The 16008-nt window shown below is 35.1% G+C and overlaps 1 protein-coding gene and 1 long non-coding RNA gene across 2 annotated transcripts; both read left to right on the top strand.

Annotated features, from left to right (window-relative positions):
• Positions 1-3760: 3760 nt before the first annotated feature.
• Positions 3761-4924, top strand: LOC119839122. The gene is made up of 2 exons (XR_005288232.1): positions 3761-3899; positions 4322-4924. It is a non-coding gene; the product is annotated as an uncharacterized LOC119839122 (long non-coding RNA).
• Positions 4925-7507: 2583 nt separating this feature from the next.
• On the top strand, positions 7508-15474 carry LOC119839086 (solute carrier organic anion transporter family member 2A1-like). Its single transcript, XM_038365277.1, has 11 exons — positions 7508-7685; positions 7954-8124; positions 9295-9474; positions 9825-10016; positions 10428-10549; positions 11137-11232; positions 11638-11837; positions 12016-12129; positions 12607-12734; positions 13398-13538; positions 13923-15474. Exons 1-11 carry the CDS (start codon positions 7508-7510, stop codon positions 14081-14083), a joined length of 1683 nt encoding a protein of 560 aa, XP_038221205.1. The 3' UTR covers positions 14084-15474.
• Positions 15475-16008: the final 534 nt, after the last annotated feature.

The following is a 16008-nucleotide window of genomic DNA, read 5'->3' as shown; positions in this document are numbered from 1 at the left end:
AACTTATGTACCGTATTAGAGAAAATATCAATAGCCTTGTTATTTCCAGGAACTATATTATTAAATTCTTCCATAACACGAGAGAGGCCTAAATAATGGCCTAAATTACTATTGTGGAATTTTGTACGGAATAAATACTAAATATATGTAGGACAGATATATTTATTTATTTTATTTTTATGTAATTTACGTATGTGCACATGTTGGTCTTTGATTTATTTTACTTATTAAATTGTTTCTCCTTAAATTAAGACAAAATTGAAGATTTTATACATACTATTTCGCTTCTTTTACCATTCTCCCACGGTTGCCTGTTAGTAATCACTGTGGAGTGTTAAGGCCGCCGTTTGTATGTCTATATCGTTATCGTGTAATAGTTTTTATGTGTGTTTTCATATGTACAATAAAGAGTTAATTAAATCAATAAATGTTAAAAGCGTGTTATCACGATTCACGAGTGTTTCTTTAAGAAGTCTAATTGAATAAATAAATGTTTGATTTTGAAATTTTGTGCATTGCTTAAATATTTTGTTATTTTATCAAAAACTTGGATTTAAAAGCAGCAATACACATGACAATAACTAGTACGTTCAACTAGATTAACAAATTATACATTTATAAACTGATTGTATGCTATCCTTGATATACCTAATACCTATCCTTGATAAGTGTACAAAATATGAACTGCATCTGTCCATTTAAAGTGGTCAAATGGAGTCGTTTACACACAGGCATATAGGTTAAGCTACTATAAATAAAAGTGTTAAAACATCGATATTGGATATCAATTAAATGCATTTAAAATATATATCCTATTAATAGAGATGGTTACTGCTTTATCATAAGGAGCATATTAACATAGATTAGTGTGTCGTGTATCTATTGATATAACTATGAGACGTGTTTTTTCCTTGAGTATCCGCAGCGCCAGGGAAACCCAACGTTATCTAAACAAAAAGCATAGCTGCCCTTTAACCTTCTGTATCTTGCAACGATTATTTCTGTACAACGTACTCTTATTTACTTATACTATATATATAATTTGGTACTTCTGTACATCTGAATTATTTATGTCTGCAGGCACCTAAACTGGTGGTTCGCCTGATGGTAAGCGATAACCACTGCCCATGAACATTCGCAAAGGTAGGTAAAAGATAAAGGAATGGACTGGGAAAAGCGAAGAATCTATATACGTCTCCGTCCCCCCCACTCACAGAATGAAACACAGTAGCTTGCTCTATTTTCACCGGTCTTCTGTGTCGGCCTGGGGTACCACCGGCAGGTAACCTTCCCCGGTGGGACCTGGCCAGATGCGTGCTGCTCGACTACAACATTTAAATGCGTATGTTTGTCTCAGTGTAAGATTGTTTCTGTCTATTTGTGTGTGCGTAAATCATATAAATCTTTTTACAAAATTTTGGATGGTGATAGACCAGTATTAGATTAAACTTGATATAGGCTATATTTTATTTGAAAAAATTATTAATATTCATACATTCAGAAGGACGATAAAATATGTTTGTGTAATTTTTCGTAGCGCTGCCCGCTTTTAACAGGTAAGGGATAAGAAAAGGATTGATGACTGGAATGAAGGAATCGACAGGGAAGGGTCCGGAAAAGGAAACGTGCCTCCGTCGCCTCCACTACGTACGTACTACCGTACGCAACACAATACTATTATTTCACGCCGGTTTTCTGTGGGGACGTGGTACTTCCCCGGTGCGAGCTGGCCCAATTCGTGCCGAAGCATGCTCGACTCCCATAATAAATTATCGGTTACAAATTAAATAAATGTTTCTAAATAGGTTTTAGTCTTAACTAAATAGTTGACGAGATATACTCATCTAAAGCCGAAGAATTTGTAACTCCACCCGATTTCGAAAATCCACGAAACACAGAATATTGTAGTCTACTAATTAGTAGACAGTTTGGAAATTAAAAAACTTTTAACGGATTTTAAACGCGATTTATTCATTACATTATTAGCCCGACGTTTCGAACACTTTACAGCGAGCGTGGTCACGGGGAGACTGTTTTTTAATTTTTTAAATGTATAATACTCGCGTAAAATCAAACACAAGAAAATACTACCTAATTCAGTTTAGTTTTGTAGGTACATTGGTATTTAAGCATATATATGGATACTATCCATATATGTTCCCGTCTTCGTATGTCTACGGAATGACAGGCTTTTCCAGACTTGAATCAAGGCGAAAATTAATTTTACTCGTACACATTTATCAAATGCTAAATAGTGGTATAGATAACCAATTTGGGTTGAACGAATTTCCTTTAAAATTCCTCCAAATTTTATTTATAGCGTCTCCACTAAGGATAGGACTACGGTGATGTCGTGATTTCCTTGCTGTTCAGCAAGGCGTAAGAACTGTGTGTGGCCATAATGCCCCATTGGTGAAATTGGTAAACTATTTGCTCGCTCTGCTACGGAAGCTCTGCTACATATTTATTTAATAATGTTTTAAAATACTTAAGCGTGAAATGAAAATTGTATCCTGCTGCGCCCCGCGGTTTCACCCGCGTAAGTCCGTCTCCCGTAGGAATATCGAGATAAAAGTTGCCTATATGTTATTCCAGTTGTCCAGCGTAACAAATTTCATTAATAATAATAATAATTTCATTTATTCGAGCAACTATCTAGACTCATTTTGTTAGTAACAATATGCTTAAAAACTATGTTAGTACATTGAATTAAAAATTATATTCTATACCATTGATGCGAATAATTTGCAACAATGGTTTACATATAAACAATCTAATCTACTTGCAATACATTTTAAAATTGCATTGGGACTGTCTCGCACCCGGCGCACCAGGGATATGCATCTCTTACGGATTGTTGTGTAAAAACAGTTAACACGTGCTTCTGCAAACATCCCTGAAGCACTACAGAAGCGAGGCAGCCCCAGTAGATATCGGAACGCATTGTTGTATTGTACTCTAAGAGCACTTAAGGATCGTCGAGCGTGATTAGCCCACAGACTACACGTGTAAAATGATGTACAATACCGACAGTGCCCTTCGTTCTCTCTCAATATCTTCATCGTCTCGGAGGCTAGGTGTGAGGATGTGTCCCAAATATTTAAATTTAAAAACCCTCTTTAATTTAACTCCGTTTAACATGACGGGAGGAATATTTTGAGTACATCGACGTCTACCCGCCTCAAAAACCATGAATTCACTTTTGGCGGTATTGTAAACTAACCCATGACAACCTACATATTTCTCACATATATTTAGAAGACTTCTCAGTCCACAGATCGAGGCACTTAGGAGTACCATGTCGTCAGCATAACTTATATTGTTGACACAAACTCCGTCAATATGACAACCGACTCTCTCACTACTAAGTGCCTCTATCAAGTCATTTATGTATAGGTTGAAAAGCGTAGGAGACGTTAACCCTCCCTGTCTTACCCCGCATTCCAACCCATACGGCTCCAATAAAAATTGATAAAAATTCATTGCAATTGATTGAGTAGCTTTTGCGTGAAAGAGTAACAAACACACACACATCCTTACAAACTTTCGCATTTATAATATTAGTAGGATAGGATATTAATAATTTAACAGTTTTATAATCGGTTTTGCAATTTGAGGATAACTTCTGTATCTTAAATCTGTGTACTTAGTATTAAATTTAAATTCAATATGGACGTGAACCTACAAATGATATAAATGAGACAATATAAATAAACTACATGTAGCATTTTGATTACACATTAAACGTAAACAAGAAATTCCCAGTCTTCATCTTGCTGATAAGCAACATATATACTCTCGGCCTGTCCGTATTCCGATTTAGTGTGAGAAAACTCTTGAAGCAATGTTGTTCATTAAGTCAGTCCTGATATTCTTTGTCTTGGCCGTATCCTCGCCATGTAAGTTATTTTTTTTTTTAATAATAGTGAGTAAATTTTTCAATATATTCTATATATTGGCACCGTGGCTAATACCACGCATAGAGAAGAATTCTCTGTCTGGCAGAATCGATTAGCGAAACAGATGTATCTGTCCTATACCCAACAGACTACGGGAACTACTAACAAAGGACTACGGGACTTCTTAATCTCTGAATCAAGCAAAATGTGTAAAATTGAAAATATTTATTTACTAACTGTCCCCTTTCACCCGTGGTACATATATATCCTATGTCTTTCAGTGTAATTGCAGCTTTCTAATAGTGAAAGAATTTTAGAAATCGGTCCAGCCGTTCACGCGTGATGGTGTGACCAAGGGAAATAGGGATTAATTTTTTTAAATATAGATTTATTAGAATTGTGTAACGTGATTTTTCCTACAGGGTTTCCTGGCAAGGCTAGTGCGAATGACCTGGAAATACCACCAGCCTACCTACCGCCACTGAATTTCGACATGCCCTATAAGCCACCGGCAGATGGAGCCACTTGGTGCTATCATGGAAAGAAAGTTGCCATGTGCTTCGGACCGGAGAAAATATATACTCCATCAAATTGTGCCAAGTGGATATAGATACAATAAAGCAGTTTTTGTGAAATCGACTTACATACACATGTTTATGAATGGGGAAAGTTAAGAAACTAGCATTATGCAATCGCACACCCCTGTCAGATGAAGCTTATTGTGGATTGTACATTTTTAAATAACCTATTTTCCTACTTTTTCATCATCTCCCCATATATTTTTTTAACCGACTTCCAACCTGCCATTTAGGCAAGCAAGTCATTTTGGGCATAATTTTTTTCATATTTCTTTACATAATATTGTGATATAAATAAAGCATATTTATGCCCCCTGTAACATATTGTATACGCTTATATAAAACACTAACTTCCCGCCCACGCCCACCTGGTCATGATTGACTTATGTTGGTCTTGAAATAGATGAATTATTATGCTATTAGTATTGAATAAATATTTGATATATGTGTGTGCTTATATTATTTCCGCCCCTGGATATTCACAAACTTTCTCATTTTATACAATTTTGATAATTGTGATTTCAGTTAGAAGGCAAATTATCAAACGGGAAGGGATATCTGCTTGAGCGATATAAATGATAACGTTAATGGTTTATATGATAAATACAGTCAGTTTTGGCAATTATATCACTATGAATGGACGTTCAATATTGTTGATAAAATATACGAAAATGTTTCATTAAGGTGTCCATAATAATTTATATTTTACAATTAGATTAGAATAATTTGCGTGTGTTCTAAAAGTTATTAAAGTTTAGTTCATTGCGGTGATAAAAATGATGAAGGGTGAGTTTCGTTTAATAGTTCATTTATTATAATTAAATTTTAAGGAAATAGTTTTGGATTTGCATAGAGTAAAAAAGCAATATTATCTGTGGTTATTTTCTTATCTATAATCACAATACATCTCAGTAATCTATCAAATTAGTATAATTATTTGTTCTATGATTAATCAACGAAATTATCATTGTCTAAATTACTCATAATTGACATATTTTCCTTGATAAAAAAATAAATATTTTATCTATATTTAGTTCGTTATTTTAAGATAGGCAAACAGAACAGCTTCATTTATAAGAAGCATCATTAAAAGCATCATTAAAATATATATTTTCTTAGTTAACGCATGAATAAGTATTCATTCTATTTCACTTATCGATTAGTTAAAATTTCAAGATTTACAAGTCGTAGGCGAATCGCTGATAGTTAATACTTCCTATTTGAGATTTTTGTCGTATACTTTCGTACATGATATAACATTTTACTAACTGATAAGCTAAAGAGAACATAATGCAAAAGTTTTACAATTGAATGTATATATGTACTGCTTTAGTAAATGTGACTGGTGCGAGTGGATAAGGAAAGGAAAGGAATGGAAGAAAGAAACACAGTTAATTCGTTTCGCTTTTTCGCAAGTTCATATTCAAATTAACTTTATTTGCTGAATGTAGTTCCATATCGAAACACAAGATGACAAATACAGTTAAAAAGTTATAAATATGTACACACGTTCTGCTCATATTTGAGCGAGCAAATATTTTAAATTATAATAGCCTATGTCACTGAGCGAAGTTGCAGCTCTCTAATGGTGAAAGAATTTTTAATATTGGTCCAGTAGTAATCGACAAATCAACAAAGTGCGTAAAAAGCTTTTTGCTGTTGCTAGTTCCATTCGTCGGCTACGCAACTTTCTGCCGATACCCACTAAAATTGCGCTTGTGCAAACACTCCTTGTACCAATTATAGTTAAGCGGACGCGTGTTAACCTGACCTCTATGAATATCGCCTTGAGCGCCTTCAAAACGTTTGTATAAGATTCGTGTTTGGCTTGCGCAAATACGATCATGTTTCCGATTTTCGCACTAAGCACTTCAATTGGCTTCCCATTCGTCTTCGCCGAAATACTCACATCCTTCACCTCCTGTACTGTGTTCTGTTTGATCCGAAAACTCCGCCATACTTAAAAGAGAGATTTGAGTTCCTTGTGTCTAATATCCACCCAATTCGATCGTCAAATAAGTCTCGTCTTGCTATGCCAGCTCATATTAATCACCTATATAATTCTTCCTTACTGTGCGGGCCATTAGACTATGGAGACTGACATTGGACATAAGAGAAGCTCAATCTCTACTCACATTCAAAACACTGCTGAAGCAATTTTATCTGTCTAATTAATAAATATCAAATCTACCTGTTTTATTCATGCTCTCTCCGTATGTACCTTTTGTAATTTATGTATGTATGTATGTAAATATGAATGTATTTCTATGATTATATATAATACTAGCTGCACCCGGCAAACGCTGTTCTGCCTTACTCTTATCGTTTAGTGGTATGAAAAATAGATGTTAGCCGATTCTCAGACCTACCCAATATGCTTACCAAATTTCAGAGGAATCGGTCAAGCCGTTTCGGAGGAGTATAGAGACTAACATTGTGACACGAGAATTTTATATATAAGATGTACTTCTATTTTTGTATGTTTAATGTATATCTATTGTGTATATGTATTTAAAATGTTGTAATCGCACCTATTGCCCATATACTTATATTTTCCACTGCTTCTTGACCACCAGGTTGTCTGGAAGAGATCGCTACCTTAGCGATAAGACCGCCTGTTGTGCTCGTGAATGTTTGTTTTAATGTATATATATATATATATATATATATATATATATATATATATATATATATATATATATATATATATATATATATATATATTTTTTTTTTTTTTCTTTTTTGGTACTTTTTATTATCATTTGGTGCACAATAAAGTGTTTTTCTTTGTTGTTTGTTGTTGTTGACCCTACTGTTAACAGCCAGGCCTTAGACCCCTCTACTTATTATTACACTATACTTATCGCAATCACTTGGTTAAGGCGTGAAGATGTGACAGTCAGACAAAATTACTTTCACATTTACAATATCAGTAGGAATTATATCTAATTTAATACGGTTAATAATATTTTTTCTTTTTGAAAATCTTAAACCTATTCACTAAATTCCATATAAATAATTATAATTAAAATGGTATTTACAGTAATATGGAAGGGCTGGGATTTCCTGAGGAAGTACATTTTGACGCTTCAGCGCTTTGACCTCTTCCTCCAAGGGTCTCTATTAATCGTGATATTCTTGGAAAGCAATGTCTACTTGCTGCTGCGAAGGAACGATGCTAGCGGATTCTTACCAACTATTAATGAAGGTATGTGAAAGGCATGAGCTCTTGTCGTGACGCTTCAAAAATATAATCCGCATCAAATAGTTAGAACTAAACCAAATTTAAATGCAACCGAATGGAAGGCACCGAGGTCATAAATAAAAAAAGAATCATTCCAATCGGTTCATCCAGTAAGATTTTAAGAATAGAAAGAAATAAATTTATTACACAATATATCACTCAATACTCTAGTTATAAATAAGATTTCAAACTATTTTCCGTATAATGTATAGTGAATCTTATTAAATTTCAGAATGGGTAAAAATTGGTGTGGGTTGCGCCGAATTCATCCTTGGCGCGTTGGTGGCCTGGCAGGGTAGGTCTTGGCGTAACTTCACCCTGTCCTTCTGGCTCGGTGCCACAGCTGTGTGTGGCCTCATCGTTCTGGCCTTCCCGTTCCCTGAGGCGAAGAGACCTGAAGTCGGTAAGGGACAATGCAGATTTACTGTGCGATCCAACTGATTCTTTTTGTACATAAAACGGACAAACAAGCTGGTGAATATTTGCAATGGTAGGGCAAATGCTTTGCCATATGAAAAATTCCATTGAGCAACTTATGAAACCGTAGGTATGCGATAGATTTTATTGGTTCGAATTAACAGCACTAACGTCACATCACGGCTAGTATATCCTATTCTTAGTTTGATACTGGTATCCCCGTATTGTTACATGCACGTATTATTACATCTTTTATCTCAAAGAAATTAGGAATAATTTAGATTGTATCTACTTAATATTATAATACGTATAATAATTTAATTTATATTTCAGGAAAGTGAGTTTTGTTTTTCTTTTCATCTGTGTTTCAATGATGATTCATACATACTTATTATGAATTATCTTTGCAGGCGTTCAGAAGCTATTATTATTTAAATGAGATTTAAATTTAAATCTCATGCATCAATCATCAATGATTAAATCTTATCACCCTATATTACACAGATATTTCGCAATCGCAAACTAATTGTCAACCTATAAGATTTAAATGTTAAATATGTAAGGATAATATTAATATCAATTAATTTTGTTGGAATTATTTATTATAATGATTGTAAAATAAACTCATGCTGGCTTTAGATTTTAAACTGCCTTATAAATGAGATTTTATATTCTACTAGCTGTCCACCTGCTACATAAATAGTACTCAAAGACCACGTACTGTGAAGAATTTTAGAAATCGGTCTAGTAGGTCTTGTGTTTAGCGCGTTCAAACAAACAAATTGTTTAGTATTATATTATTCATATTAGTATTTATAATAATATCAATGGCTAGGTAGACATTGGATGGTAAAATTCTATTTCTTCCTAAGTTTAATTTTTACTTTAATAGCATTGAAATGCTTTTTTATAAATGAGAAATTTATAAGGCCCCTTAGCACATGAAACCGAACGAGTAGAAGAAATTCGATTACTGTGGCGAGATCACGGGTAGCCGAGAGGCTAGGCGTTGCTACGGTTAGGCAAGAAAGGCGGGTTCGAATCCCGCCCCGTGATCGAATTTTTTCTATTCTTTCAAAAAATTTCTCATCTCCCTAAGTTATCAAAAATGTTTCATAAATAAATCAAAGTGTTTTAACAATACAATATTTCACAGACCTTTGTGGTGGAGGAACCATATCTCTGTACTCCGAGGTAGACGATCCTCATCGCACTGCTCGTGGTGTGTTCCTGGTGATCACGGCGGTGATGTGCGCCCTCACAAAGATCAGCGTGTGGGCGCATGGCATCACCTACTTAGATGACCACCAGCCGGAGAATGGACCGTATTTCTATGGTAAGCCTGCAGTATTATTTTTCAACGAATGCTATCGAAAACGAACTATTTTCTAATTGGTAGAAATTTTAAGGGTACATTTATAAAAATTGCCAAACACATGTTAAAGCTGAATTTATGACTTTTAAATTAAATTCTTCCATAAAATAATAACGATCGCATTATCGTTTTCAATTATACACAGCAAATTCATCGTGAAAATGAAGCATGTAAATGCATTCCACGCTGATTATCTGTAGGGGTGTGGTGGATACCTTTCCCAGTGCTAGCTAGCCTAGCAGTTATTTTTGCCGAAGTATCGACTTTCACATTAGATAAGTACTCTAAAAATAATAATGAATACATTACAGGTATCCTGATCTCCATCCGTTTATCCCTCGGTTTGAGCAGTTCGAATTGGCTTCGCGCAACATCAGTTCGAGATGACTGGTGGGAAGCACAGCTCTCACTCGCTATGCTTGCTCTCATGTTCTCCATTCTGTTCACTTTGTTCCCCCGACAGATGCCGGACTATAAGGAAGTGGATACTTTAGAGAGGACTTGTAAGTCAGTAGGCGTATACGTTTTTATATACGCCTGTTTTTTGTGTTGAAGTGACGTTTTCAGCCCAACGCGGCTTAAAAGCTTTTTAGTTGGGATAATCTTAAGGGCCCAACTCACGAACACGTCTTGTTATGAAGTTTTAAAGATACTCTTTAGACTTCGCTGACTAGCTGTAAAGGTTTTTATCTGCTTGAATTTGAGGCTGTTTGATTAAAGTTTCAAAAAAGTAATTTTTACAACTTTCTTTATTTTTTTCAGATTTATATGTTAAACCGAAAGTTAAAGTTAAAGTTTATGTTAAATTTTTGTTTTAAATTTCAAATGTTTCCAATAATCTATAATGAGAGCATTTCAAAAAGTGGTTATAGAGTATATATTTCTAACTTGTATATAAACCATATGCTTTTCAGGTATTTTTGAACCCTTGGGGCGAGTATGTCGCAATAAATCAGTGATGCTGCAGGCTGTCGCGCTCTCGTTTCTCAGTGCTGCGATATTTGGATACAATTCATATGAAACATCCCTGTTACAGGTTAGCAACTCTTGCTTAAGGCTTTGTCAGATAGAACGCGTACTTATCACGCGTCAGAGCGCTAACCTGACGCCGCGTAATGACGCTGAATTGAACTATAAACGGTTGTAATATACCGTCAAATAGATCGACAACGCTAGCTAGCGCTGTGATTCGCGCCAAGAATGAGAATGAGTATTTAATTTCAAATATTTGAAGTAATATAACAGAACAAAGGGGTATATTCGGTCAGTGTGTGTATTTTTGTATTATAAACTCAAAAACTACTGCAATGATTTTTCAAATTATTTTACAATTAGAAAGCTTCATTTTTTACGAGTAACATTAACTTGCTGGCTTGCCCAAGCTTGTTGTTTTCGTTTTTATCAACAGTGACTCTCGTTTATTAACTTTAGTAACAAGTGTAGAGATAAAAAATGGCGAATTTTAGCGCCACAAAAATAACTTATTTTTAATTTTATATTTGTCTCAAAAAAATCTTCATTTTTGAAAACCGAATGTGATATCGAAATAAAATATTTAAAAGGGTGATAAATAATAAAAAAAAAATCATATGTGTATTTGTTGACAAAATGTTTATATTTCAGGCAAAATTCCAAGTCGAAACCATTCATGAGGACCCAAGAACATCACGCGTCATCACCGACATTTTCAGATCTCTTGTTATTATTTTCTTTGTGACGGTGAGTTTTTATAAAATAATAGAACTTCTCAGTTTTAGTCACAAATACTAGCCAAGTTACTTAATACATGTTGATGTGACGCCTGCATTGCCAATTGTTGAATTTTATTATTGATCAGAGTTAAAAAAAAATTATAATATGACCTTTCATGATAAAAATTATACCAATGATTACATAATTCTGATTATACCTACATTGATTCTCAAAGTAACTTCTTCGGTCTTTCTTATAATTTTGACGGATGTTTTTTTTTACTTGAAAAAATATTCACACAGTTAAATATCAATCAAATAATGGACTATACCCGTACGCAAAGCGTACCTACGACAAGGTTTACTTTGTTACTCCGTAACCACGTACACCCTTGCGAATTTACGATATTAGTAAGTACTTATTGAAACCCAGATATTCCGCACGCGGTTCTCCGCCCGCCGCAGCGATGGCGTCAAGGCGAACACAGCCTCTAAAGTGGGGGGCGTTGTGGCGGTGTTCGCGGCGGTCGTGTTCGCCGTGCTCGCGGGGCTGGGCTGCACCACGGACACCATTGAGGGCAAGGGCGCGGGTCGCGGGGGGTATTCGCAGCCGACGTGTAGCCAACAGTGTGGGTAGGTTATACTATTATAGTATTATGTTATCTATGGTTATACTCTAATATAACTGTGGTTATACCATAGATAACATAATACTGTTATAATGAATGCTTCCTTCGTTCCTTTTGGATATGTCCATGTTTTGGGGATTTCCATTTTATTGCATACTATCGATTTGATCCTTCAAATACAGGTGCAGTGAGACAACCTACGGTTTCGCGCCAGTCTGTGTCCTGGACACGATGGCGACATACTTATCTCCGTGCCACGCGGGTTGCCAGGAATATGAGGACCTTAATGGCATGTTGTAAGTTCACAGATCATGATGCCTACTAAACTAGCATTGTAAGTTTTACATTTAGAAATTTATTCAGTATCAGTTAATATCACGGCACATAACTTTTCGGTTAAAATCTTTGATGTTTTCTAAATAAAGGTAAATATAAACTTAGTGTGGCAGGACGAAAATTTAAAAATAGTAGTTATTATTTCAATAATATTAGGTATGAGGTATCATAAGTGCTAGAAAAACTATGATAATATTATTGTGAATGTAGCGTTATATGTTCCCCCGGTATGTTTTTGGAAGCAACCTACATGGCATCGTGCCAGTACTTAGTGGAAATGAAAGTGGTCCCTTTTATTATGATTTGATTTTAAATACAATTCTGATTTTGTTGCTAACCTTTAAGAAGGCTGTGCTGCACACTATAAAACATCCCATAAAATATATAAAACTTCGGAAAGCTTTGTTTAATTCAACATGTAAATAAATGTTTTACAGATTGTTACACAACTGCACGTGTGGCGTGGGCACGCAGCGGGCGGTGCGCGGGAGTTGCACGCTGCCGAGATGCGCTCTCATCTACAACATTTATCTCGTGTTTTTCACACTGATGCTGGCGATTGGAGGTAAACAGATTTAAATTATGTAGATATAGAAAAAAAAACTTCAGATATTTTTACGAATTGAAATTTGAAAACGACTGTATTCTATTAGTAGTATCTAGTATTTATTTTTTTTTTATGTCATAGTGGGCAATTGAGCTGGTTGTTCACCTGATGGTAAGCGATCACCACCGCCTATGAACATTCACAAAGGTAGTGCCTCTACGAATTCGCTGCCCGCTTTTATGGGGTAAGGAAAAAGGAAAGGATTAACGACTGGAAAGAAGGAACGACTGGGACGGGTGAGGAAAACGGGCCTTCTGCTCCCCCACTCACCGTACGAAACACAGTGGCATGCAACTATTTCACGCCCGTTTTCCGTGGGGGTGTGGTACTTCCCCGGTGCGAGCTGGCCCAATTTGTGCCGAAGCGTGCTCGACTCCCACCATAAAAGTATAGGTAGTTATAGGTTTCATAGAGAAATCATCATCATCCACTTGGACACACGCTTTTCTGCACGCTCGCCTGGTCTCGAACCCCGACTCGTCGATTTTTAACTCCGAGGTCATCACCACCGAGCTACCACTGCATTTTTCAGAGAAATAAATCTCTGTAAAACAAAAAAAAAACATAAAACGGAACTATTTCAATGCATCAAACTATATGATTGTCAAAAATGTCCTCCAGCGTCCGGTTTGATGATGCAAGGGATGTCAGTGCTGCGCGCCACCCGCCGGATAGACAAGCCGCTGGCCATCGGAGTCACGTTCGCTCTAGTGGGCCTCATTGGCAATGCCTTGGGCCACTTCTTGTATGTGGTTATTAACTGTAAGTATTAAGGGGAAGTTGAGAAATCCTGCCCTGATACGTTGCCTGGTAGCAGTCGCTTCGTAGCGACGGCCTTTTTGACTCAATAAATTGTCTATTCGTTTGTCCATAATTAACTTTTAGGATTTTTGACTTCTGAACAGGGGACTTACCGGAACAGGGGACTTACTACTCACATTTACCTACTTTCTGGATTCCATATCTTGTCGAAATCGATATTTTGTCCTCAATAACTTGCGTAATCATTTTATTTTTATGACTATTCCACTAATTTTCGGCCCTAAAGTTACAAGTTAATTGTCTAACTTGTATAATTCGAAATATATTTTACTTGGAGGATCAATAATCGCAAATAAACATGTAACAGTTTATTTACATTTCCAGACATGACATGTGCTTACGAAGTAAACGACGTGTGTATTATTCACAAGGACAGCGTGTGGTCGATGCCAGCGGTCAGCGCGGTACTGTGCTTGCTGTCCGCAGCTCTCAGCATTGCTGCGAGCCGCACGAGCAACGGAAAGCTGTCGCTAACAGCTAACTAGATATTGACAAGGTTATTCATATTAAATCAAGACTGTCTTAGAGTTGCACTGGTACATTATTTCGAGTATTTCTATGTAATGTTCCTAACAGAGCTCGACTTTGTGATCAGCATAATGCTCATGCAATGTCCTTAAACTTTATGGAAACTTGTACTCAATCTTGGTTATAAATGTCGGCTCTACAAGCGGCATGAGCTGCGTTTAGGTTTATGAATTATACTAATATTGAAAAGAATATAAGTAGGAGATGGTGGCTATGGAACGTTTATAACATAAGATGTCGGTATATTAGCAAATAACCAAGTGTCTATGATACGTCATATGATACTGATCGTATATTTTGAAAGTAGAAACTCAATGAAAAATAAAGTAACTAAAAGGTTGGGAAATGTATAATGTATTCTTGATTTATCTTCATTAATTTGAAATCTATTGACTGGTGGGTCCGATGTACCTATCAAAACATAAAATGTAATATCAACATTCTGTTATAAGTCCTCTAGTCTGTCAGTTTTCTGTAACCATGGTAACTAAAAATAAAGAATACGTTATACTTTTTAAGGGAACGCAAAATCTCGCTTCATTCAAGCAGATGAGAATGCACTTTTGTTTTCAATCGACTTAAATTATTATATTATTATTTTGATGATTCTTAATTTATTATTGTGTGCGGCCATTGCATCTGTGCAATGCGTGTAAAGTGTGAATTTTTTTATATGACGGAATTTGGGGTTGTGGTATAAGTAAAAACTATCTGTAGAATATCACAAAAATGTGACAAGGTGGAGGGGAAGGGGGGATCAAAAGCTAAAATTTGTGTGACGTAATTTTGTTGGGTGGTGGTTTTGGGTGGTTTAAGGCGTCAAGAGACACAGAAGAGAGAAAAAGAAGAATGAAGGGAGAGGTTTTCTGCTCATTTACATAATTTTTATTCAGTAAGAACCTTCTAGAAGTTATAGAAAAATATACATGACAGAAATCGACTTTCATTCTCAATAGAATAAATAAAAAAAGTTATCAATAAAGACACCAAAACTATGATCTCAAATATCTTTTTATTAATATGTAAATGGCACTTATTAGTAAACAGATTTATCAAAAACACTAAATATTATAAAATACACCAACAAATAGCTGCATGTGAGAACTGTAAGTACCAATACTTAATAAGTAATAAAATTTTGAGTTGTTACATAATGTGCATCATTTTGTTAATTTATTTAATTTTAGGGCCCCTTTATACTTGACATCGTTGTTCATCTGTCCTCTTTTTATTTGTTAGTACGTCCGTCTGTCACCAGGGTGTCTCATGAACCGATAGAGAGACAGTTAACATTTTTAAAGATGACGTATATCTGTTGCTACAACAAAAAATATTTTAAAATAAAGCATAAGCATCACAAAATGGATGGATACAATTTTTTTCTTTTTTTAATGGAACCCTTTTCGTCGTGATCCTGTTTGTTGTTTCTCACGAATTTTATTTCATAGTAACATGAAGACCTATAATTTTTTTTATGACCTGATGAATTTATTATTATTTTCTTATTTTGGTATAGACATAGCATTCACAAGAAACTCATTATGTAACCACCATATAATATTTTGTGCATAGCCATGTATCTAAAATCTCATAAATTTCATTAAAAAACTTAACAATTAAAGAAAAAATTCTCATTTTTTTCAACTTACATTGTACTTATAGAAACTAATCTATGGAAATGTACGACCTATCCTATGAGCAGCGACATTAATTGAATTAAAAAAATATATTTAGAGATTTATTTATCTGCATTTCATAAATAAACATATAATAGATCTGGCATATTTTATTTACACTTATAAATAAAATAATAAATAATTTATTTTAAAGAAAAAAAAAAGATTTGTTTGACAAAGCAATCAAATTCGTTTAAAGACTACAA

Source organism: Zerene cesonia, unplaced genomic scaffold, assembly GCF_012273895.1.
Source record: "Zerene cesonia ecotype Mississippi unplaced genomic scaffold, Zerene_cesonia_1.1 Zces_u008, whole genome shotgun sequence".
Taxonomy (NCBI): domain Eukaryota; kingdom Metazoa; phylum Arthropoda; class Insecta; order Lepidoptera; family Pieridae; genus Zerene; species Zerene cesonia.
This window is presented reverse-complemented; position numbering and strand designations above follow the sequence as displayed.